This window comes from Drosophila guanche, unplaced genomic scaffold (assembly GCF_900245975.1).
Source record: "Drosophila guanche unplaced genomic scaffold, DGUA_6, whole genome shotgun sequence".
NCBI classification, from domain to species: domain Eukaryota; kingdom Metazoa; phylum Arthropoda; class Insecta; order Diptera; family Drosophilidae; genus Drosophila; species Drosophila guanche.
Genome location: NW_022995748.1, coordinates 790,536 through 812,471, shown reverse-complemented (window position 1 = coordinate 812,471; position 21,936 = coordinate 790,536). Strand labels below are relative to the sequence as shown.

Sequence of the window (21,936 nt, the reverse complement as noted above, 5' to 3'; positions counted from 1 at the left end):
CTGTACGCAAATGCCTTGGCTAACTCTTTTGCCGCTAGGAATCTCATTCTGTATTCCGGGGGAAGTTCTCCTGCCATGTGGTAAATAATGCAAAATGTTTAATTTTTTAATGTTTTTGTCAGTGTGACAGCGCATTTATCGATCAAATATACCGCATGACCCTCACAAATATGCCGAAGTATACCATCAAATTTTCGAAATATACCGAATCCAACAAAGTTTCCTTCTTGATATTCTATTTAATATTACCAGCGAGTTACGGGTCTCAGCGCAAAAACAATCATTTTAGCCGATTGATGAGTCAATTCGCTACAATAAAGCTACATTACAATACACTTACAATGCAGTACATAGTTGGCAGACAGTTTAGGTGGTTGGCACGGGGCTGCCCACTCGATTTTAACTCTAGCCGATACCATATTGCCATTGGTCTGAGAGATTCACTTTACAAACTCTTTATCTGGAGGGTTTTACAATTCAACATTTTCGCTACAGATTTATTTCCATAAATAAACAAGTGAACCAGGTAACATTGAATAAAATATTTAACGCATTCAAGTGTCTTTATCGCACAAAAATACCGATATTTTTCCAGGCGATTAATCATAGAAAATATTTTATAAACCAGCTGTTCGCCTGGCACAAGAATTAAAAATAAACATAATTGATTTTCTGCTCCAAATATATATTGAAGTCGGCGAGCTGCAAAAATTGGCCGCTCCGCTCTCTTGGTTGTGCACAGGACTGAGACTGCCAGCGACGGTGACGTGACCGGCGACAGCGATGGGTTCCGACGACCAGAGTGCCGCCGACAAGATCCAGAAGGGATTCCAGATAAATTACATGATATTGCGTGACGCGGACAGCGGCAAGATAATATGGCAAGAGAACAAGGACTTTTCGGCACCGGACGTGGAGCACGAGGCGCGGGTGCCCGTCAAAATACTGGACATGCGGGCGGTGTCGCGTGAGATCAACTTCAGCACCGTCGAGTCAATGGAGAACTTTCGGCTCGACCAGAAGGTGCTCTTCAAGGGCCGCATCATGGAGGAGTGGTTCTTCGAGATGGGCTTCGTCGGCGCCAGCACCACCAACACCTGGCAGTCCACCATCGAGGCGGCACCCGAGTCCCAAATGATGCCAGCAAAAGTCTTAAATGGCAATGTGACAATTCAAACCAGTTTCTATGACAACGAAACACTCATCACAAAATCGGTTGTGCGCCTCTACTACATCTAAATATGAGTCAGAGTCGGCATCGGCATCGGCCCACACTCGCACACGGCCAGGTGGTTCACTCTTCATACGCGCCCACAAACAGAAAACATATGTACAAGTCCATATTTATAGCCGATCTTCTGCAATTCTGCCCGATGCTACTGCACACACAACCAAAATGTCTCAGAATGTTCTCCGCGAAAGAGTTCGCGTCTCACTGAAGTTTCTGCATTTGAATGCAATTATTGTTAATGCGTTTGTAGTTCTAGATGAATGCATTTTAATATAATTTTACACGATCACGATACATACTATATTAATTTATTAATTTATTAATTTATTAATAAAGAGCTAACGAATGTAATAACCACACCAACACCTCCACACCCATACGCATGATTAATAGATCTAGATAAGAAATGGTTTGGCATAATTTGGTTATTCCCATTGGCGCCGAATCCAACTGATTGGGAGAAAACGCCGTGGGGCCCTGTTTTACTTTCAACAGCAGCATAATCTCCTCAAGAACCAATTCAGCAAACGGCTGTGATTCTATGAATATTTATGGACTGATAGGTGGATTGGGATCGGTCGAGAGTTTCTCGAAAGAGCAAAAGAGGAGGCAGAGTGCTGTCAACGACTGCGACTTGACCCCATTTTATCTTCTAAATTAGAACTCGTGCCCGGTCAAGTGTCACTCGATGTTGGGCGAGAAAGTCTTCGTCGTGGCCAGTGGTGGAGCCAGCCAGCAGTTTTACTTCTCCCTTCAACCACAACGGAACCACAAACTGAAGTCTAGGCATGGCAAGGATACGTGTTGGTGTGCTGATCCTCCTGGCATTAGTGCTTTTGGCCCTAGTGGCCAGCAGTCAGGCACAAAACCAGCAAAAGCAGAAGCAGCAGAGGCCCAAGCCCGCAATGGGCAATAACAAGAACAGACGCCCCAACAAGAACCAGCAGGCAGCCGGGCAGAAGCAGAGACCCAACAAACAGAAGCAGCCACAGCAGCAGCAAAATATTCCAGACTCGAATGTGTTCACCGCCTCGGTGCCCGTTCTGGGCAGACTTCGCGGTCGTACTTTGAGCACGGACTGGTCTGGCAAGAAAATAATGCAATTCCTCGATGTGCCATACGGAAAGGCAGAGCGCTTCAAGGTGCGTTTTGGTTACAGCTCCACATTCCAGCTTCAAATTCCACAAATTTTCAATCGAATATAATTGCTTGCCTCTGATTTGCCGTAGGCAGCGGAACCAGCCTCATCATGGAGAGGTGTTCTGCCCGCCCATCGTCATCATCCCGGTTGCCCGTCCATACAGGATCTGCTGAAGTACGCCAAACTGGAGGAGGATGGCTTCGATGTCGAAGACTGTCTACGCCTCACTGTCAGCACCAAGGCGGTAGGTGGAAAATCTTTACAAGTGCAAAATTCCTCATTCACTTAGCCTCTCCCCTGCTGTTCCCAGATGGAGGGAGATCTTGCGCCAGTTATGGTCTACATTCATGGCGACTTCTTCTACGATGGCGACTCCGTGGAGGCTGCCCCTGGCTATCTGCTGGAGCAGGACGTGGTGCTGGTTTCGGTGCGTTACCGCCTGGGGCCTTTCGGCTTCTTGTCCACCATGAGCGATGACATGCCTGGCAATGCGGCCGTCAGCGACATCATTCTGGCCCTTAAGTGGGTGCAGAAGCACATTGCCTCCTTCGGCGGCGATCCACAGCGAGTCACTCTCTTCGGCCAGGTGGGCGGCGCTGCACTTGTCAACGTGCTAACCCTGAGTCCGGCTGTGCCGTCGGGACTCTTCCACCGCGTCATCTATCAGTCGGGCACGGCACTGTCGCCCGCCTTCATCACAGACACCCCACTGGCTGCCACCAAGGACATTGCTCGCATTGCCGGCTGCAAGCAGCTGGCCAAGCTGGAGTCGCTGAACAAGTGCCTAGTGCGGCTCAATGCCACAATGCTGTTGGCCGCCTTCAGCATCCATGGCGAGGACAAGCCCTCGCTGAGCGGCGGCGCCTATGGCGGGGTTCAGCTGGTCATTGGTGGACCTTCCGGCATACTGCCGGAGCATCCGGGACGTCTGCTGGCCGCCGAGAAGTTCCAGGCATATCCCACAATGGGTGGCAGCGTCAAGCATGGCGGCACCTTCATGCTGAGAGGTGAGTGCCACACTCGTTTGATCGTGCAACGGACCTCATCCTGCTCCTTGCAGACATATTTACGGACAGCTTCAACGAAACAATTCTGGATGACAAGCTGACTGGACGGCAGTACATTGAGACCATTATAGAGCAGGCTAATGGCGCAGATCCCACCGGCTCCTGGAGCGAGTTTGCCGACGAGGAGATCTTCAGCGCCGAGGACATCAAGAATGGCAGCTTCAAACGTCTTACCCCAGGACTGATCGATGTAAGTAGAACAAAGTTTAACGTCTCCAAATGCTTGTATTAGTAATCTCCGATTGTGTAGCTGTGCAGCACAATTTCTCTGAAGAATCCCGTGCTCTTGGTGCTCCAGGCCAATGCCAAGAAGCTGCCCAACAGCACCTATCTGTACAGCTTCGACTACGAGGGCGAGATCAATCGGTATGCAAGCAGCGATGAGGAAGCCTCCTTTGTGCCCTTCGACATGGGCGTGTCGCTGACCGACGACAATCTCTACCTGTTCCCCTGGCCACGCTTCCAGATGCTCAACTCCAACCGCGACATCAAGGTAGCCAAGCGCATGGTGGCCCTGTGGACATCCTTCGCCAGGACGGGTGTACCCGTGGCCCCTGGTGTGCCCGCCTGGGCACCCATGAGCGACGAAACTGGTCCCTACATGCGCATGGGTCGCACGATCAGCTACGGCGACAATTATCTCGATGAATACAGCATTGCTGTGGAGGAGGTCAAGCGGGGCTACAGTCTGGTCAACGAGGATTACTATGACCTGGAGTCGGCCCTGCTGGCAGCCACCATGCGGGATAGGTTGACACCTGACGCGGATGCCGAGGACGATCAGGAGGATTCAGAGGAGAACGATGGCGAGACGACTGCCAATGAGGGACGCGGACAAAACCTGGTGTTCATTGCCAAGAAGTCAACGCGCAGACAAAAATTGTAACAGAAATATAATGGCAATGCTTAAGTTACCCGTCGTTAAAACTAGTTTGTATTCGTATACCAGGGAATCACAGGCAAGTAATAAATTCTACCATTAAGTACTAGAGGTTTCCGGATGCAACGAAACCTTCTCATGAGATAATCTGTCATTCTCTCTCGCAAATAAAATATGACTTGAGACCACAGGGTGCGTCATTCATTAGGAATGGTCTATCTTTTTGTGACTTCAGTTCCACGCAATGTTCGTAGCTGCCATAATTATTTGGTTCGCCATAAATCCACTTGAGGAAAGTGGCCCTCTTGCCAGTGTCCTGGGAGAGGAACAAGCCCTCGTTGGCCAGATCGGAGATGCCCAGCCAATAGTGCCGGCCGCGTGTGAGCCTCTGCTTGATGGAGTTCAGTTCTTGTTGGCTGTCCGGATCTGCCAGATGGCCACCCAACTCACGGCATATATTCAATGCGGAGTGCCAGTTGACTTTTTGATTCTCCTCAATGTAGAAGAACTTTGAACCGATATTCCAGAAGTTATCCGAGCCACCCTCTTGTTGCGCCTGCAGCACTGCCACCTGGCTCTCGACCCTGTCCAGCCGTCCAGCATTTCCACTCACCGAATCACTCGAAGAGCTTCCTTGGAGACACACAGCAATCAACATACACAGGAGCAGAGGCACAACCTTGATCATTTTAATAAATTAATTGTGCAACAGCACAGGGCTAAAGATTGCAACGAAATGATTTCGAAATGTAATTGCTGAACTCATGCCACCTCAACCTTTTATAGGCAGCGAATTTTCGCTGTTCGCACATTATCAGCGATTGAAATGTTTCCAAAACGTGATTGCACTCAGAGAAAAGGCATTCAAATCAAATGGGAAACTATTACATTTTATAATATTTATTTTGCGGTGTTTTTCAGCACATCCCTGTTATAGTTATGGTTCCAATTTATTTCACTAAATTCTGAAGCAAATGCGGGAGAAACCCTGCAGCCGCTGAAGATAATTTCCTCAATTATCAGCAGCCGGAAACCGCAAAATGGGGGAATTTGTATTATATTTCATATTTATTATGACTCATTGGCTGCCTCGCAAATGAAATACGTTTTATATGTACACTCAATGTCATTCATTAGGAAGTCACTATCGGATCGAAGTTCTACGCAATTTTCCTTATTATTGTGATTGTTGGGTTCTCCAGAGGACCAGCTCAGATACGATGCCATATTTCCCGTGGCCTGCGACAAGTACAAACCCTCAGTGGCCAAGTCAGAAATTCCAAGCCAATAGTTTCGGCCACGTGTGAGCCTTTCCTTAATGGCACTCCACTCTTTCTCGCTGCTCGGACTCGCGAGATGTCCGCCCATCTGGCGGCATATATTCGTAGCGGCAAACCAATTGACTCTGTGATGCTGTTCGATGTAGAAGAACCTCGAGCCGATCTGCACAAAGTTCTCCAGTTTCTTTGCTTTCGGAATCACCACCAGGTTTCCCTCAGGAGTCTTTACTGCTTCGATTGCGGACACTTTTTCCTGAAGGACTACCAGCTGGCTCTCGATCCTTTCTAGTTTGGCCTCGCATTGCTGGTTGGTGGCGTCGCAGGCATTCCATCGCTGCTGATTGGCAGCAATGTGGTCCAGAATAGGCTTCAATGCGGTAAAGCAATATCCACCGCACTGGCTTTCAGAACTCTCAGTCGACAATGTGGCACTCTGAAGGAAGGAAGCTCCAGTTGACTATGAAGAAATGTATCTAAAATAACCCCTCACCGAATCACTTGTCAAAGATTTCTGCAGTTGCGAAGCAATCAATATATACAAGAGCAGAGACGACGCGGTCTTGGGCATTCTGTTAGTTGTAATTATTTCTGATTTGCAACCGCACAACTCAAAAGCTTGGAATGATTTGACATCAGTAAGAATTGTTAAACAATTGCTCAAGCTCAACTGATATGCAGACTCCTATATATATATTTATATATTTGCCCCTTGCGATCCCCATACAAAACATCGAAACGAGCAAGGGCGAATTCGCGTCACTGCGAATTCCAAACACATGAGCAAACCCAAAGAGAAAACGAAGGAGAGCGAATTGAGAGCGAGAGCGGACAAGCGATCGGCGAAAAGGCTGTGTGCGAGAACAGACGACAAACGCCGCAGAAATCAAATTCTTATACCATTTTCCCATTTCCAATAACTTATTAACAATAAACATAAACAAAATGAATGTGTACACTTTTTTATGTATTTTGGGGTTGAAATAATATTCAGGCTGAACGGTTTGCAGTCTATTTTGGGGCTATATTTATTTAAAAAAAAATTAAAGTATACTTTTGTTCTGTGAGTTGATTACAAAATATAAATAAAATGGCACAGTCTTTATCATCCTTCAAGTCAATTAAATTTTAGAGTATTCGGAACATTTTTCCACATAACATATCCCCGGAACATATTTCTCTCACATTGATTTATTTGATTTACATACATAAATCTTCGGCGTAACTTTGGACTACAGATATACAGATATAGTGAAAGAATGGGAAAGTGTTGACTGCGAACAAAATATGCATAACTATTCGCTTAGAAAGATGATCAGAGCTCTCATGTAGCGTGACAGGTCCGTTTGTTCTGTTTATGCGTGTTCAATAAAATTTCATGTTGGCATTCGATAGCTTAATTGAGAGAGAATCGATACCAGTGGGGTATATAAAATAATTTTCTGGTGAAGCGGGGCATCCCTGGTCTAGCAAAGGAAAACGATATTTAAAAATGAATAAGTATTTAGAGTTCATGAACTCATTAAGTGCAAAAGTCGTTGCTTTCTCCCGCAGCTTGGGTTGATTGATAATTCGCGATGGGCCTCGAATTCCAGTAGCGAGGAGAATATGGAAAATCAATTTGGCAAAATCTAAAATTTAAATTAGGCAGCGGCCCGCAGCTTTTAAGAAATTAATTTTTTGCCCTGGCTCGACTCGGCTCGGCCCGCACCTTCGTCGTCGGCCTCTTAGTTGCCGTGAGAAAGACAAACTCAACGAATGCCCAATGTTTGCCGGCAAATCAATCTCAGCGACTAATGACTGACCAGCTGACAAATCAAGTTCGGTTCGTCGGTCTGTCACTTTTCCCTTTTACTTGCACCAAAGCGCCCGGCCCGGAGCAGCAGAAACCGGAGCAGCGAAATCCATTCTTTATTATTTGCATAAATCTATGGACAAGGCGTCATTCGAATTTTTGCGTTTTGTTTTAGTCTCTCCGTTTCGCGAAATCTTCTTTTGGTTATGTCGGTCAGGTGTGGGGTGAAACTTCGGGTCAGAGCGAGCTAAAATCTATAAGGCACCGCTCGGCACAGATCAGTTGCGTTTTGAGTGCCATCGAGAGCGTTGGGCTTTTTGGTATCTAGTGCCACTTTGAGTTATCCAAGATGCAGCTCGTACTCGGGCTCCTCATCATCATCCTGTTCGCCCACTGGGGTGTGGAGGCACGCGTCCGCGGCAAGCTCTACGACGAGGAGAAAGACACCATCATTGAGCTACCAAAGCTGGGCAGCATACAGGGAAAAATTCTAGATACTGCCTGGACCAAGCGGGAGGTGCTGCAATTTGTCGACGTCAGATACGCTGAGCCTCCCACGGGTCAGCATCGATTCAAGGTAAATAATGTCTGAACGGAAGCAACAGAAAGTGATAGAAAAGTTTGGCTAATTTGATATCGTTGGAATACAAATGTTCAGCTTGATTGGTTAAACTTTCAAAAATATGTAAATCTCACATAATTGAGTTCTAAAAATAAATAAAAAATGAGAAAAAAAAGAATCTCCCCGACGGGGAATTGAACCCCGGTCTCCCGCGTGACAGGCGGGGATACTGACCACTATACTATCGAGGATGTGGTTTTCCCTCCGTCAAACTGCTATTTTCTGCCTTCTCATTGGCTTTTTGTTTTGCATTTGTATTAACAGGCACCGCGACCGATTGAACCGTGGGAAGATGTGATGGATGCCACAGCAGAAAAGATTGGATGCCCTTCGGTGGTGTCTATGGACTCGCTGCGCAAGCTGGACGATGTGCTGGATGTTGAGGATTGCCTAACGATGACCATCACAACGCCGAATGTGACTGCAAAGCTGCCCGTTCTGGTCTACATACACGGGGAGTATCTGTACGAGGGCAGCAACTCCGAGGCGCCGCCAGACTATCTGCTCGAGAAGGATGTGGTGCTGGTGACGCCGCAGTACCGCTTGGGCCCCTTCGGCTTCCTGTCAACCAAAACCGATGAAATACCCGGAAATGCTGGATTCCTGGACATCTTTCTTGCTCTGCAGTTTGTCAAACATTTCATCAAGTATTTTGGCGGCGATGCGTCTCGTGTCACTGTGGCGGGACAGGTAGGTGGGGCGGCCATTGCACATTTGCTCACCCTCTCGCCGTTGGTGCAGCGGGGTCTCTTTAGCCAGGTTATCTACCACTCGGGCTCGGCCATTATGCCCATCTTCCTCGAGGAGGATCCTCGCAAGCACGCCCAGGAGGTAGCCAAAAAGGCTGACTGCAAGATGGTGACAGTGAGAGACCTCAACACTTGCCTCATGGAGCTCACGGCATTGGAGTTGCTGAACGCTTTCATGGAACATGCGGTAAGTACAGTGCATACTCCAGGTAAATGTCCAATTAATGAGAGTCCCTTCCCACGACAGCTCGAGAAATCTGACCTGGGCATTGGCCATACGGGCGGCATACAGTTCACCATTGGTGGACCGAGTGGCGTGCTGCCGAAGCATCCATACGATCTCATGCTGGAGTCTAATTTCTCCTATCCGGCCATGGGCGGCTGCCCCAAAAACGCCGGCACTCGAGTGCTCAACGAGATCGTGGACAACGACTTCGAGGGAAAGATTCCGGATGATGAGTACGACACGTACGACTACATCGACCATGTGATCCGCCAGGTGGTGGGCACTGACAAGACCATGCTGCTCACCAGCTTCGTCACGCACGACTTTTTCAATCGCCAGCTGCTGGAGAATGGAACTTTCGACACCCTGATACCCAGGCTCATCGATGTAAGCATAAAGCCACCCCCTAAATGCTCCCACATTGATTTCTAATCATGGTCTACAGGTGGCTGGTACTCTGAATCACAAGCTGCCCGTGCTGCTGGCACTGAATATGAACAACAAACACAATCCGGACAACACGTTCCTCTACTCATTCGACTATGCGGGCGAGTTCAATAGGTATCGTGAAATGGACGAGGAGACCAACATGCAGAGTCCGTTCAAGGCGGGCGTCTCGCTGACCGACGAGGCCCTCTACCTCTTCCCCTATCCCGATCATGTGCAGCGTCTGAGTCCGCCGGATGTGACGATGGCCCGCCGCATGGTCGAACTGTGGACAAACTTTGTGATCAGCGGCAATCCCCTGGGCTCCTATCGTTCCGGCTATTGGCCGCCAATGACCACGCTCTACGGCCCGTACATGAAGATCGACGAGACGCTGACCATTGGCGGCAACTATTTCAATGAGTTCTCCGCCACGTTGCGCGACGAGGATCAGGGCCAGAGTCTTATACGCGAAATCTACTACCTACGCAGCCAAAGTCGCAAGAGGGCCAAGGCACAGCGCAAAAAGCAATTGGCTGCGGCAACTGCCAGTCGGATGAAGAAGCTGGCGGTACGCAAGAGTCTGGTGAAGCGACCAAATCGCAACAAGATACGGCTATGAAGCCATGCACTGAGCCAATTAAAAATAAGCCCATCGATGCAGTAGGATCCTGCCAGATCTTTCATTACAATTGGTATTGATTACTCATATGATATATATTTTATATTTAATAAAGAACTCCTAAGCAAGATTCCATGCTGAATGCTCTACAGATTGGGTCGCTGTTGCCTGCGCAGCTGCTTGGCGTGCTGCGGGGAGCTGTGATGATTGCTGACAAACTGCCGATAGCCTGGATATTCTGGGCGGGAGTGCTCCCAGCCCTCTTGTACAGCCCGTTCTCGCTCCTCTGCCTCCTGACGCTCCTGCTGCGCTCGTATGTAATCATCGTAGCTTTCGTATGCGCTGGGATCATTCTCGCGTTCAGGTTCAGGCTCAGGCTCCGGCTCCGGCTCACTTTCCTGAGCAGCTGCTGCTGCCGCTTCAGCTTCCTCATTGGCCCTCAAATACTCCTCGTAGGTTTGGTAAGGCTGCCTACGGTCTTGCTGATCTTCCTCGTCTTCATTCGGGTTTTGGGACTGGCGCTCCCGCTCCTGTTGCTCGCGTTCCTGCTCCTGCTGCTCGCGTTCTCGCTCCTGCTGCTCGCGATACAGTTGCTCGCGCTGTTGTTGCTCTCGTTCCTGCTCCTCGGAATAGTTTCGGTTGGAGCTTTCATCGATTTCGGGTTCAAAGTCGAGTGGTTCCTCTTCCTCGTCTCTGCGCACGTAGTCCTCGTAGCTGGGATAGGGCCTGCGAGAGCTCTCCTGTTGTTCAGGCTCGTACGGCTGATAACCACGCGCCATTTCCTCTCGCTGCTGCTCCTCGCGCTCCTGTTGCTCTCTTTCCTCCTGCTCCCGTTGCTCTTGTTCGCGCTGCTGCTGCTCTTGTTGCTCCTGCTGCTCTCTGGCCAGTTGCTCTCGCTGCTCCTGCTCGCGCTGCTGCTGCTCTCGCTGCCGCTGCTCGTACTGAAGGCGTTGTTCATGTAGTATTTGCAGTCGCTGCTGTTCTTCTCTCTCCTGTTGCTCCCTCTCTTCCAGCTCCCGATCGTCTGGTTCATCTGGATTGATTGTTTGCTCCCGCTCACGCTCACGCTGTTGCCGCTCCCACTCCCGCTGCCGCTGCTCCAACTCCTCCTGCGGACTACGATGCACTTCCGTTCGCTCTCTGTTTCGCTCCCATTGCTCCCTCGCCTCTTGTTCTCGCTGCTGTTGCTCCAGGACCTCCTGCTGTTCCCTTGCCAGCTGCTCTCGCTGCTGCTGCTCTCGCTGCTGCTTCTCCCTCTGCATCTGGTAGCGCTGTTCCAGCTCTCGCTGTGCTTCCTGCTCTCGCTGCTCTTGCACACGCCGCTGCTCTCGTTCCTCCTCCTCGCGGCGTTGCTGCTCCTCTTGCTGCTGCTGCTCCCTTTCGCGCTGTTCACGTATCCGCTGCTCTCGCTCCTGCTGCTCCCGTATCACCTGCTGCCGCCTGATTTCCTGAGCCCTTTCGTACGCAGGATCCGTCGGCCTCCTTGGGAACGGCTGAGCCTGTCCAGGCTGTCTGTTTGGCTGCCAGTTGGCATACGGATTGTACGCATACATTGGCCGCCTCGTGGTCGTCGTTGTCGTGGAAGTTGTGGTCGTTGCGTTATAGTTATAGGGATAGGGGTTTGGCTGTCGGTTAACATAAGGATTGTAGACATACGGCCGTCTGGTCGTCGTCGTCGTTGTTGTCGTTGTCGTTGTAGCTGCTGTTGCTGTGGTGGTGCTGTTGGTTGCATTGAAGTACTGTCCATAGAGATTGGGAGCGTAGAGTCCGTCACCGAAATGTGGGTCCAGCTCGAGCATGCTCTGCCTGGAGTTGGTGAAGCGCAGGAAGGGACCGTACTCGGAAGTGGCCTTAGGCCAGACGCCAGAATTTTGATTGGGTATGCCAGTAACGGCAAAGTTCACCCACATGGTGACCAGCGCACGAGACAACGACTTGTCCACGGGATTAAGGCGGCTAGCCTCCGGCGGATACGGAAACAGATACACGCTGTCATCGCTCAGAGAGGCATCCACACCAAAGGGCAGGGGATTGTCCAGATGGCCGAACCGGTGATGCTCGCCGCGATAGTCAAAGGTGTACAAATAGACGGGGCTCTTCTTGTGCGAGAGGCGGATCGAGTAGATGACAGGCGCCCGATACAGGATCATGTTACTCAACTCCAACAGGCCCTGGGACACACTGTGGGCACTGGCCGTGCGATCGTGCTCCTGCGAAAAGATCTCCCTGCGGGCCCAGTCCAGCCATGCCTTGTGTTGACTAGGAGGCGCCGTGTGGCGCAGCACCACGTTGATGAAGTCGCTCACATTCTGCGATTGTACGCGCTGGATCTGGTCGTAGAAGCCTAAAAGGAAATGGCAAGCAGAAACATTCACTAATCGGTTGGTTGGTTGGTTGGAACTGGACTCTCAGACTGAGACTGATAGTCTTATCGCATTTGACCAGATCTGACCCAGCGCAACATTAGCTAAGCACTCACGTGATAGAATAAAGGCGCTGGCATCTTTGGCGGCACCCACGATCATGGGCACACTGCTGTTGGCCGCTTTGGCAGCCAGTGCGGCAGGGTGCTCGGGCAGGTAGCCCAGGGGATCGCCCACCACGAGCTTGAAGCCGCCCAGGAAGCTGAGCCCGCGTGCCTCGTTCTGCTGCAGCAGTTGCTCGAAGGCACTGACCACCTGGGAGGTGGGCAGACGGCTGAGGCAGTCGTAGAGCGGTGCCAGGCTGCGACCGGCATACTGACAGCGGGCGAGGCGCGCGAATGTGGCCAGAGTTTCCAGGGGGCGTTCGTCGATGAGGTACGGATTGAGGGCCGTGCCAGACTGCAGGATGAGCTGCTGGAAGAGGTTCGTTGCACGACCACTCAGGCTGAGGGCATGAACCAGCGTGGCTCCGCCTGCCTGACCCACTAGAGTCACCTTTCCAGAGTTGCCGCCAAAGTGGGGAAGGTTGCGCTGCAGCCACTCCAAGGCCAGGTGGATGTCCGAGAGTGCCACATTGCCAGGCAGCTGATCGCTGAGGGCGCTGAGGAATCCGAACGGAGCCAGACGATAGTTGATCGACACCAGGACAATGTCGTTCTCCAGCACGTAGTCCGGCTGGGCCTCCTCGGCACCGCCATCGAATAGCATCTCACCGTGGACAAAGACCAGGACGGGCAGATCGCGTGCTCCTTCGGGCGCATAGATGTTGAGGGTCAGACAGTCGTCAACGTTCTCCCCGCGTGCCTCGGCCGCCTGCAGTCGCTGCAGCTCCGGAAATTGGGCGCAATTCGGACTGGCTGTGGTGGCATCCACTCTGCCCTGGAAACTCGTGGCCCTGGCCTGCTGGAAACGTCCCAGACCGGCACCCACTTGGGCATAGCGCACACCGAGGAATGCATTGATTGGCCGTCCCGAGATCGCCTTATAGCCGCGTACACCGACAATGTCGCCCACGCCGGGAACTTGCACACGAGCCTCCTGTGGCTGGGGAGCCTCTTGCCATGGAGGCGGCCTTAGGGGCTGCGGCGTGAACGAATCCTCGTTCTCCGCACTAAAGTCATAGTCGTCGTCATCAGACCTAGGCCTGGGTTGGAGGGCGCACATCTGGCATACGCAGAGTGCCAACGCCAGCAGTTGGACCCAGGAAGGCAACGACTGCATGTTGCTCTCAGTGTCGCGATTGAATGGAAACTGATTTCGGATTTAGTTTCTACGGACTGACTAGCTCACACTCTATCTATGCCCAGCACTAGCCTTGATTTGATTGACCCACTACGAGGCGGGATACAAAAGTAGTCCACAAAAGTCGACAGTTTTCTGGTTGGACATTGAGCAACAATGAGATTGAGTTACTGCGCCTTTCAGTTAGTTCTGCGCCTGCCCTCGATGTCTTAGTTCCACTTGGAGATGTCGTCACCGCCTTTCATCTGCTCTGCATGTTCTTAGCTGGCTCCGGTCCTTATCTCATCCGTCCTGCCTCTGGGTTATCAGTCTGGGGTGCGTACGCTGGACGGGGTGCAGCTCCTCTTGTCAGTTGTCGGTTCGTTGGGCCAGCCATGTTTCGCCATGTTGGAGCATTGCTGATACAAAATGTTGGCCCTAGGTACGGCCACCACCATATTAGGTCTGATTAGGTCTGTGCGGTCAAGCTATGAAGCTCCCAGCACTCCGATTGATATTTTTACCATTTCGAAATGAAGAGTTCACTTATCTTTATGCTTGATTGTGATGTTAAAGGAGAAAATCAATCAAGGGAAAATTACTATTTAAAATGTGCAAAAAGAATTGAAAGGCATTGGGGGGAATGTTCATAATATAATATTCTCTATATTTTTCATTTTTATTAATCATTTTCGATTCCCTTCTCGCCGTTCCCGTTTTTTGTTTGTTTCATTTGTTGTCGTTTTTTTTTTTTGGTTTTTGGGTTTTTTGCCTCGGTTTGTTCAGTATGTATCTATAATAATGTGTGTTATAATTAAGAATCGTCATTTCATCTAAATATTTTCAGTTATAATAATACAATATAATAATCATTAATAATATGTGGTTGTTGTTGTTCTTTAATCTGCTTCTCTTTCAGCTTTGTTTGTTGCTTTGCTTCAGAATTTAATGTTATAAAGTTGTATGTATTTTCGATTCGTTTCGATTCGTTTAGTTCTGTTCTGTAATGTTTTTGAGTGGAATTAATTGAAAATGTTTCATCAAATCGAATTGAATCGAATCGAATCGAATCGCATTCTTTTAGCGCCTTGAGTTTGATTATTTCGTGTCTGAGACTAATTCCTATTACTCGCAGCTTACTGTACGTTCAAGTATGGAAATCAGAGTTCTAGGAAAGCTAAAAGCAAGTGTATGCATATATACGTGTTCTATATATGTATATATATACTATATATATTTGTATATATATATGTTCTAGGTATTTTAATCTCGATTATGCTGTGGCAGTGACCAAACAATAGAAAGCACCTCAATCTCAATACAATCTCGAGTTCCAAACGGAAACAAAAGTTCTCAATTTACGTATTTAATGACCCACATCAGCAGATAATGAATGAGTTTGCCAAAAGCAATCATTATGGCCTGGACTAACATTGATAGGCGGAAGTTCCTCTTTTCTGGGTTTGATCTGATCTGATCTGATCTGATCGATTGATTGATTCACTTACTGATTGATATTTTTGGGCTGGCTGCCTCCGTTTGCTAGGAACTTCTCTCGATTGGCCAAATCATATTGAATCGAACGAAATGGAATTCTAGTCAAGCGTCAAGTTAGAAAACCGTTTACACATTAATTGCACATTAATTAATAAACTCCTCAATAAATCAAAAGTATTCATTAATTTGCTTTTGTTTTAGCTTTCATCTCGATTTCGTTATCGATATCGATAGCGTTCTTTGTTTGCTTTTATTTCTTTTGTTTTTGCTTTGTTTTTTTGTTCTTGTATATTTTGTAGCTCAGTCTTTTTACTAACAATTTTCGTTTGTTCTTCTTGTCTTTCATTTAACGGATGTTCTTCATGTTGATCTTGATCTTCTTCTCGCTGTCTTCTGTGTATGCTGATTCTTCTGATTAACCGATTTCGCACACCTTCCGCACAAAGTTCGGAGTTTTTGTTTAATTTTGTGAAGCGTTTGGTTCGAAATCAATTCGAAATAATGGAGAATTTCGGATTGGTAGAGGGAGAGTACTACGGAAGAGAGAGTGAACTTTGGAGCCATTGTTATTGGGAGGGTGGCAGGAGTGCGGAATTCAATTCATTTCGTTTAACTTCACTCATTAGGTGTTTGCAGTTTAATTGTTTAAATGGTTTGCTGTTAGCTCTATAGTTGCTTGGAAGTACCGTTTGTTTTTGTGTATAGCGTTTTTGTAACTTATGTTGGTTAAATATTTTGTGTTATTCCTTCTTTATCTTCAATTATGCTTTGCTCTACATATTCAACAATTTAAATTTATCCTTACGTATTTGTAACCGCTAAAGAATGCATAACATACTCATCTCCTATTCGTGGATCGTGCACCTTTTTGGGGGACTGTGAGTCTTGTGGTGTGTTGTGGTTGGAACCAAGGCTGTAAAAAGTCGATTCTGGAATCGGTATTTATCTTGGCTTCGATTCATTTCGTTTCGTTATGATTTTTGATGTTTTTGTCCTGGGTTTGTTGTTCTTTTGTTTTGCTCGAATGAAAGATTATTTATTTTTGTTGGTTGGTTTGAAGTATTATTTACAAAGTCTCGTATAATAGTATTCATATAGGTAATGTATACGTTAGGCTTGTTGCGTTATAAAATCTTAACATAATTATATAAATTGAATCATGAACTTGCTTTAACTTCATTTGCTTCATTGATGGCTTTTCAAGTAAGTAAAATGCATCGATTACGTTTGTTTGTGTATGGTATATATACTATATGTACTGCATATAGAGAGCTGGCTACTTAGAAATTATAAAACCAAACGACACGGCACGACCATCCGCAGGAGGGGGGAAATCATCGTGCATAGGTAGTATAAGGCTTAACCCTAAAACTGTTCTTTATGCTGTTATCTGTTATCTGTTATCTGTAATCTGTAATAGTTCGCTCCAAGTTCGCTCACAAAACATAATAATCATAATAGAGTTGTGTTTCTTTCTGTATAGTAAATGCCTTAAACTAGTTAGTAGGTATTCATAATGCCAATGTGTGTCCAGCTTTCGCTTCCGTCCCGTAATAATAATATCTACCATGTAATCTTCATTATATATATATATCATTTATATATATGTATATATATATATATTTATTTATTTTATGTAAGAAGCACTTGAATATATATCGTTTAATGGAAAAATGAGAACTTGAGTGTGTCTTGGTTTTCCATTCCTATTCCTATTCCTCCCTATGTGTTATATTTGCGCTCTCTAGGGCTCGCGTTTTGTCACTAATTTGTTAATGCCGGTTGTGTTGTTCTTCTTGATTTCTTTTTCTTTATAATTAATTGCTAAATAGCAAATACGAATGCGCTCGCTACAATCTGATTTCAGTTTCGGTTTTCGGCATACATGGCTAATAATCGTCTCGTTTCGTTTCGTCTTATTTGGAGAAAGTTAAAAGTCGTTTTCAATTAGCTTACAATTTATCTTTAAAGTATCTTCATCTTCATCTCTATCCGAACCACAGTTGGTTGGGCTGCTCCTCTATAAAAAGTTGCTGAGTTTTGTTGATCTCACGAGTGTTTTTGTTTTTTTGTGTTTGTTTTGCAGAAGTTTTAAGAAATTGTATATATCGGGTATTGTATGTTCTATCTTTAGCTGTTTTACTCTGCTACCCCTTTTGCATCGAGTAATCGCGAGAGTCGTGTCTTTTAATAAAATACTTTTCATTTGCTTAATTCATTTATTTTTGTTTGTTCATTTTTTTGGGATTTTCGAATTTGTTTGTATTTTTAAAAGCATCTCTAGAGAATCTCTCTCTGCTAAAGTATCTAATAAGTGTATGTATATGGGTCATCTATGTATATATATATACATAATGTATAATTATATAATCGGTATATTCATGGATCTTTTTTATGAGTGTGTGTGCTGTTGTTGCTGGTTGTTTGTTTTCTCTGTTTGTCGGCATGATTCACTGTAATACCTTTCAATTGCAGCCTGGCTCTAAATTACGAGTACAACTAACTACATATTCGGTTTGCCGTGTACTATATATTATGAAATCGGTATTCTGTTCGCTTGTTGTATATATTTATGTATAGTTTATGTAAATGGTAAAGTGTATAAAAGTTAATGATCTGATTCCGAGCTAATACTCGTTTACGCAATTGTATAAGTAGTTGATGTATGTATGTAGTTCTAGAATTAGTTCAAACTCCTACGGTATGCCTAAGGGTGTTTCCTAATTCTTCCCCCTTTTGCTTCTGCTGCTGCGGCTGCTACTCTGCTGCTATGTGTCTGACTTTTGTTTGATTTGCTTTTTTCCTATGAATTATACCATATATAAATGTTTGTTTGTTTGTTTGTTTGTTTGTTACGTGTTGTTCATATTGCTTTCGAAGTACTCCACACACTTGAGTTGTAATAACAAAGACAAAAACAAAGAGTACAAACTAAATTAACCAAAACTAATGCAACATATACGATATTTGCTTCAGTGCAATGAAAGTCCGTTAAAAAAATACATGTACAATCGGTGTATTTACAACTAAAACTAAATAAAATGTAGCTCAAACAATTATAAATATTTTAAATTAGATTAGAATAGAATATTTAATTGTGTGTCTTTGGCTGTCTAAATTTATTGCATTCGTATGTAATTTCTGATTCTGTTTCTTTCCTACTTGTATACATTTTGTCAAAAAGTAAAATTGCATATAAAAGCATTTAAATTGCTACTCCACTCCATACACTTCTATATATAGTACATACATGATCGTTGAGTGTGTGTTTGTTTATTTATTGTTTACTCTACGATTTGTTAATTGTTCTTACAAACTTTGCTTTGATTTAGATATTTCTACGCTTTTTATCTCGTGCAGAGAGTCTTGCAACTTGCAATGCCTCGAGTGTTCCATACAATATTTTGTTTTTAAATTTAGTCGGATGTTAAGGTTCTGTTAAGGTTTTTCATACAAAATATTTAAATATCGGTTAGCTTAACCTATATATTGTGTGTGTGTGTGTGTGTGTGTATATACTCTATTAATGAGAACAACATTAGCAATGCCCCTAGTGCAAATATCTTCAAAAGTTCTCCATCCTCTGGCCTAATCTATAATACAAACCCTATGTGGCTAGGCTAAAGTTTAGTTAATGCTTTCACTAAATTTTGATCGATCACTTCACACGGAATAAATGTGTTTTACCTTTACCTTTACATTTACCTTTACCCTTCTACCCCCTTCTCAAACTCATTCTTATCATATATATTAAGAGAGAGAGCTCTGTTCGTTCTGTCCCCGGTAAAGTACCATTCTAAATGCAATGCAAACTATAACAACTAAACTCAAAGCGGGCCCGTCCCCTATTTATGGCACATATATCTGTACAGTTTGCTTGGATCCTTGGATCGGCTATCGTACACGAGTATTGCGTATGTATAGAGTCCTGTACATAATTTACACATTTCTATAGCAGATTTTGAAATTGTAAAAAGAAGCTTAAGGCTCTGCAACTAAAATTGACCTTAGAAAATGCACTCGTTAATAGATTCTGTGTGTGTTGATGTCTGATTTGGTGTGTGAGAATATATTTTTGGAGCATATTTCCTGTTGCGGTTGGCAGTTCCGTTTTCGGAGCAGTGGAGGATCTGTTTCTCGAATTGCGAATCGAATGCTGCCCTTAAAGACTAATTTGTTTGCCCTACTATTTTGGTATTTTACGAGAACTTCTTTTGTGTTTCGTTTTGTTTTTATATAAATCAGTAATAAGCGTTTTCTTTTGTTTTGTTTTGTTTTTCTCTTCTTTCTTTTGTAAATTTATTCTATTTTTTCCATTTTGTCTGGGGGTTTAAATGCAAAAAACGTGTGTGTATAACGCGTATACTCCCTCCTCTAATCAAATAAGGTTCTGCCTTAAATTACGTTTACGTCTTTCAACTTCGACTCTAAGATTAATATGTACAAGCTGTTGACTCCTTCCTCTCTTCTCAATGTGTTCTCAATCAATGTTAATTAACAATATCTCGTTTCGTTTGCAGCTGGCTCTAACTTAGCTTAGGCCCTTCCTCGAACCTCGAACTATATTTATTTATATTCATTCAAGTATATGGTTTATATACGTATGTTATGCAGGCCTGGGTATGTATAGGCTATATGTATATATAACTTTAAATTTCGTGTATAATTTCTCTGGCTATCCCCATTCAGCTGCTATCGCAAATGTTTGTGTATTCATATCGGGAAAAATGCAAGCTTTAAGTGGAGCGCAGATAGGTGGAGAAGGGGGAAGGGGGAAGGACATACATACATAATAGGGATAGTTTCAGCCTCAGCCCTAGACCCTGTTAGAGATCGTATCTGTTTCTATTTCTTGTATGTGGACTTATCTCCACTCACCCAGCTCCTGCCAGAATCATCAGCGCTCTTAAACTACAGACACGCATATCTACACATCTAATACATCTCATTCTCATCCCAGTCGACCGATTGCAGCACCAGTTTGTCGAGCTCCTTGGAGTCGCCGGAGCTGCTGTTCCGCCGCCGTCGCTTCCGCTGCAGATGCGCCCACTTTCGGTTCAGTTGGGCCATTTGTGGTGTGGCGAACATGGCCGCAGCAGCGGCGCTCAGTTTTGTGGGTGTTATGGCGCTGCCTTTGGATTGGGATGTGGGCGTGGCACTGCCACCACCACCACCACCCGGACTCATGCTGAAGAACTCCCGGTTGCCGAAGCGGAACCTGCGTGGTGGCGGCACTGGTGGCGATAGAGCCGCCGCCGCACTGTTGCAGGTTCTTCGCGATAGTAGGTAAGGGGTGTCGTAGGGTGGCGGCGGTGTGATCATGGCCAGCGATGAGGTATCCTCCAAATCATCATCGTCGTCATCATCATCCACATCTACCTCGTCGTCGAAGTGGAATGTGGCATCGGAGCGGGCATGGCGTTCGTAGAGATCGTAGGAGGGCGTCTCTTCCATCGGCGACTGCGGTTGTATGGGCGTTACAGGCATCGACTTGGCGTAGGTCTTGATTATTGGACTGTGATGATCATGAAGCTCCTGCTGGACTGGGCGACTGGCGACTGGGTGTGGCCTGGGCGTAGGGTGGTTGGGTGTAGTCGTCGGTGTCGGTGTCGGCGTGGGCGAGGGCATGGCCTGAATGAGGGGCATCGACTTGGTGTTACATAGCAATCAATCACGGTAAATGTAGCTGCAGTTCTTGGGGCTCTCCTGTGGGCTGGGACTGCTCGAGGGTGGCGCCGGACTGGAGCTGCTGTTCGACATTACCGGCGACGAGCCGGAGCTGGAGTGCGGCTGCTGTTGTGCCTGCTGCTGCTGTTGCTGTGGTTGTGGCTGGGGGCTATTCGAGCGATGTTGAGTTACTGCAAAAAACAAACCAAAAGATATAGAAGCACATCGTTTTGGGTATATATTTTATAGGTGGATCGGTGGAGACAAGAGACACACACACACAGCCACAGAGATACTACATAGTATTATGTATGTACATATGTACAAGTGCTTGGGTGCATGTTGCATATGGGTTGGGGGTGGATAGACACACAAAATACACACATATCGGGCATTGAATATTGAGGAATGGCAAATATCGAATCGAGTCTGTTGCAACATGCACAAAAACACTCACACAGACATATACTACATTTACAGAGATAAGTTATGTAGGTACAAAAAATAAATAACAATATCATTTAAGGGTAAATAAATCCACAAAATGATGGCATGACCCAATGGAAGTTTCCGAAGATTTCAGAGATCATTTCAGAAGGAGAGAAAAGTCACAGAGGTTAGAGCGGTAGAGAGACAGAGAAAGAGGCAAGGAGGGAAATCACGTTGCGAGCGTGTCTATGTGAGTGTCTCTGTGTATGTGTGTTGGTGAACGGTTAAGAGAGTGAAGAGGGTAGAGAGAGCGAGAGAGAGAGTGAGAGAGAGAAACTTACCAATGCCATGACGGGGCGGCTGTCTTCTTGCGCGACCAAGACTTCTGTTTCGTGTGTTTGTGTTGTTTACAGCCTAAGGGTTGGAGTGTCATTTACTTTCTTATATATTCAGTTATTCGTTATGTTATTCGTTAATCAGTTCGGAAAAAGATATATATTCATATGTATACAAATCGAACCAAACGAAAATATAAAACCAAAAACATATTCTCTAATTTGCTTTTTAATCTAAGAAAACAAAAAAACGTTGCAGTCAATTTTGTGGCTCTCAAATGTTGCAAGGCAAAGACAATTTATAGATCTATAATGCTTGGGCTCTATT

General features: G+C 46.0%; 6 protein-coding genes and 1 non-coding gene across 8 annotated transcripts in view; 3 read left to right on the top strand and 4 right to left on the bottom strand.

The window, feature by feature from the left end:
- The first annotated feature begins 626 nt into the window (after window positions 1-626).
- LOC117584455 (probable cGMP 3',5'-cyclic phosphodiesterase subunit delta) lies at window positions 627-1,547 on the top strand. Its single transcript, XM_034273373.1, has one exon. It carries the CDS (start codon window positions 784-786, stop codon window positions 1,237-1,239), a length of 456 nt encoding a protein of 151 aa, XP_034129264.1. The 5' UTR covers window positions 627-783; the 3' UTR covers window positions 1,240-1,547.
- A 70-nt stretch (window positions 1,548-1,617) lies between these two features.
- Window positions 1,618-4,366, top strand: LOC117584451 (glutactin). The gene is made up of 5 exons (XM_034273368.1): window positions 1,618-2,373; window positions 2,461-2,616; window positions 2,683-3,379; window positions 3,433-3,629; window positions 3,690-4,366. Exons 1-5 carry the CDS (start codon window positions 2,020-2,022, stop codon window positions 4,323-4,325), a joined length of 2,040 nt encoding a protein of 679 aa, XP_034129259.1. The 5' UTR covers window positions 1,618-2,019; the 3' UTR covers window positions 4,326-4,366.
- On the bottom strand, window positions 4,351-6,233 carry LOC117583918 (macrophage mannose receptor 1-like). The gene is made up of 3 exons (XM_034272597.1): window positions 6,090-6,233; window positions 5,394-6,032; window positions 4,351-5,013 (listed from the first exon to the last, which is right to left on the bottom strand). Exons 1-3 carry the CDS (start codon window positions 6,165-6,167, stop codon window positions 4,471-4,473), a joined length of 1,260 nt encoding a protein of 419 aa, XP_034128488.1. The 5' UTR covers window positions 6,168-6,233; the 3' UTR covers window positions 4,351-4,470.
- A 1,378-nt stretch (window positions 6,234-7,611) lies between these two features.
- LOC117584452 (glutactin) lies at window positions 7,612-10,089 on the top strand. The gene is made up of 4 exons (XM_034273369.1): window positions 7,612-7,968; window positions 8,278-8,949; window positions 9,010-9,375; window positions 9,434-10,089. The coding sequence occupies exons 1-4, from the start codon at window positions 7,741-7,743 to the stop codon at window positions 10,034-10,036; spliced, it is 1,869 nt and encodes a 622-aa protein (XP_034129260.1). The 5' UTR covers window positions 7,612-7,740; the 3' UTR covers window positions 10,037-10,089.
- On the bottom strand, window positions 8,133-8,204 carry Trnad-guc. The gene has a single exon. It is a non-coding gene; the product is annotated as a tRNA-Asp (tRNA).
- Window positions 10,090-10,123: 34 nt separating the features above from the next.
- LOC117584448 (glutactin) lies at window positions 10,124-13,753 on the bottom strand. 2 transcript variants are annotated; one of them, XM_034273366.1, is made up of 3 exons: window positions 12,516-13,751; window positions 11,260-12,380; window positions 10,124-11,094 (listed from the first exon to the last, which is right to left on the bottom strand). In XM_034273366.1, the coding sequence occupies exons 1-3, from the start codon at window positions 13,678-13,680 to the stop codon at window positions 10,183-10,185; spliced, it is 3,198 nt and encodes a 1,065-aa protein (XP_034129257.1). In that variant the 5' UTR covers window positions 13,681-13,751; the 3' UTR covers window positions 10,124-10,182. The 2 variants fall into 2 exon arrangements, with proteins under 2 accessions (XP_034129257.1, XP_034129256.1); XM_034273365.1 differs by having other exon boundaries at window positions 10,124-12,380; window positions 12,516-13,753.
- A 1,296-nt stretch (window positions 13,754-15,049) lies between these two features.
- The window catches only part of LOC117584447 (semaphorin-1A), a 115,289-nt gene continuing 108,402 nt past the window's right edge, over window positions 15,050-21,936 (bottom strand). Inside the window, 2 exon segments of the mRNA XM_034273364.1 lie at window positions 15,050-21,035; window positions 21,615-21,687. Coding sequence (XP_034129255.1) covers window positions 20,113-21,035; window positions 21,615-21,687 — 996 coding nt within the window. The 3' untranslated portion in view covers window positions 15,050-20,112.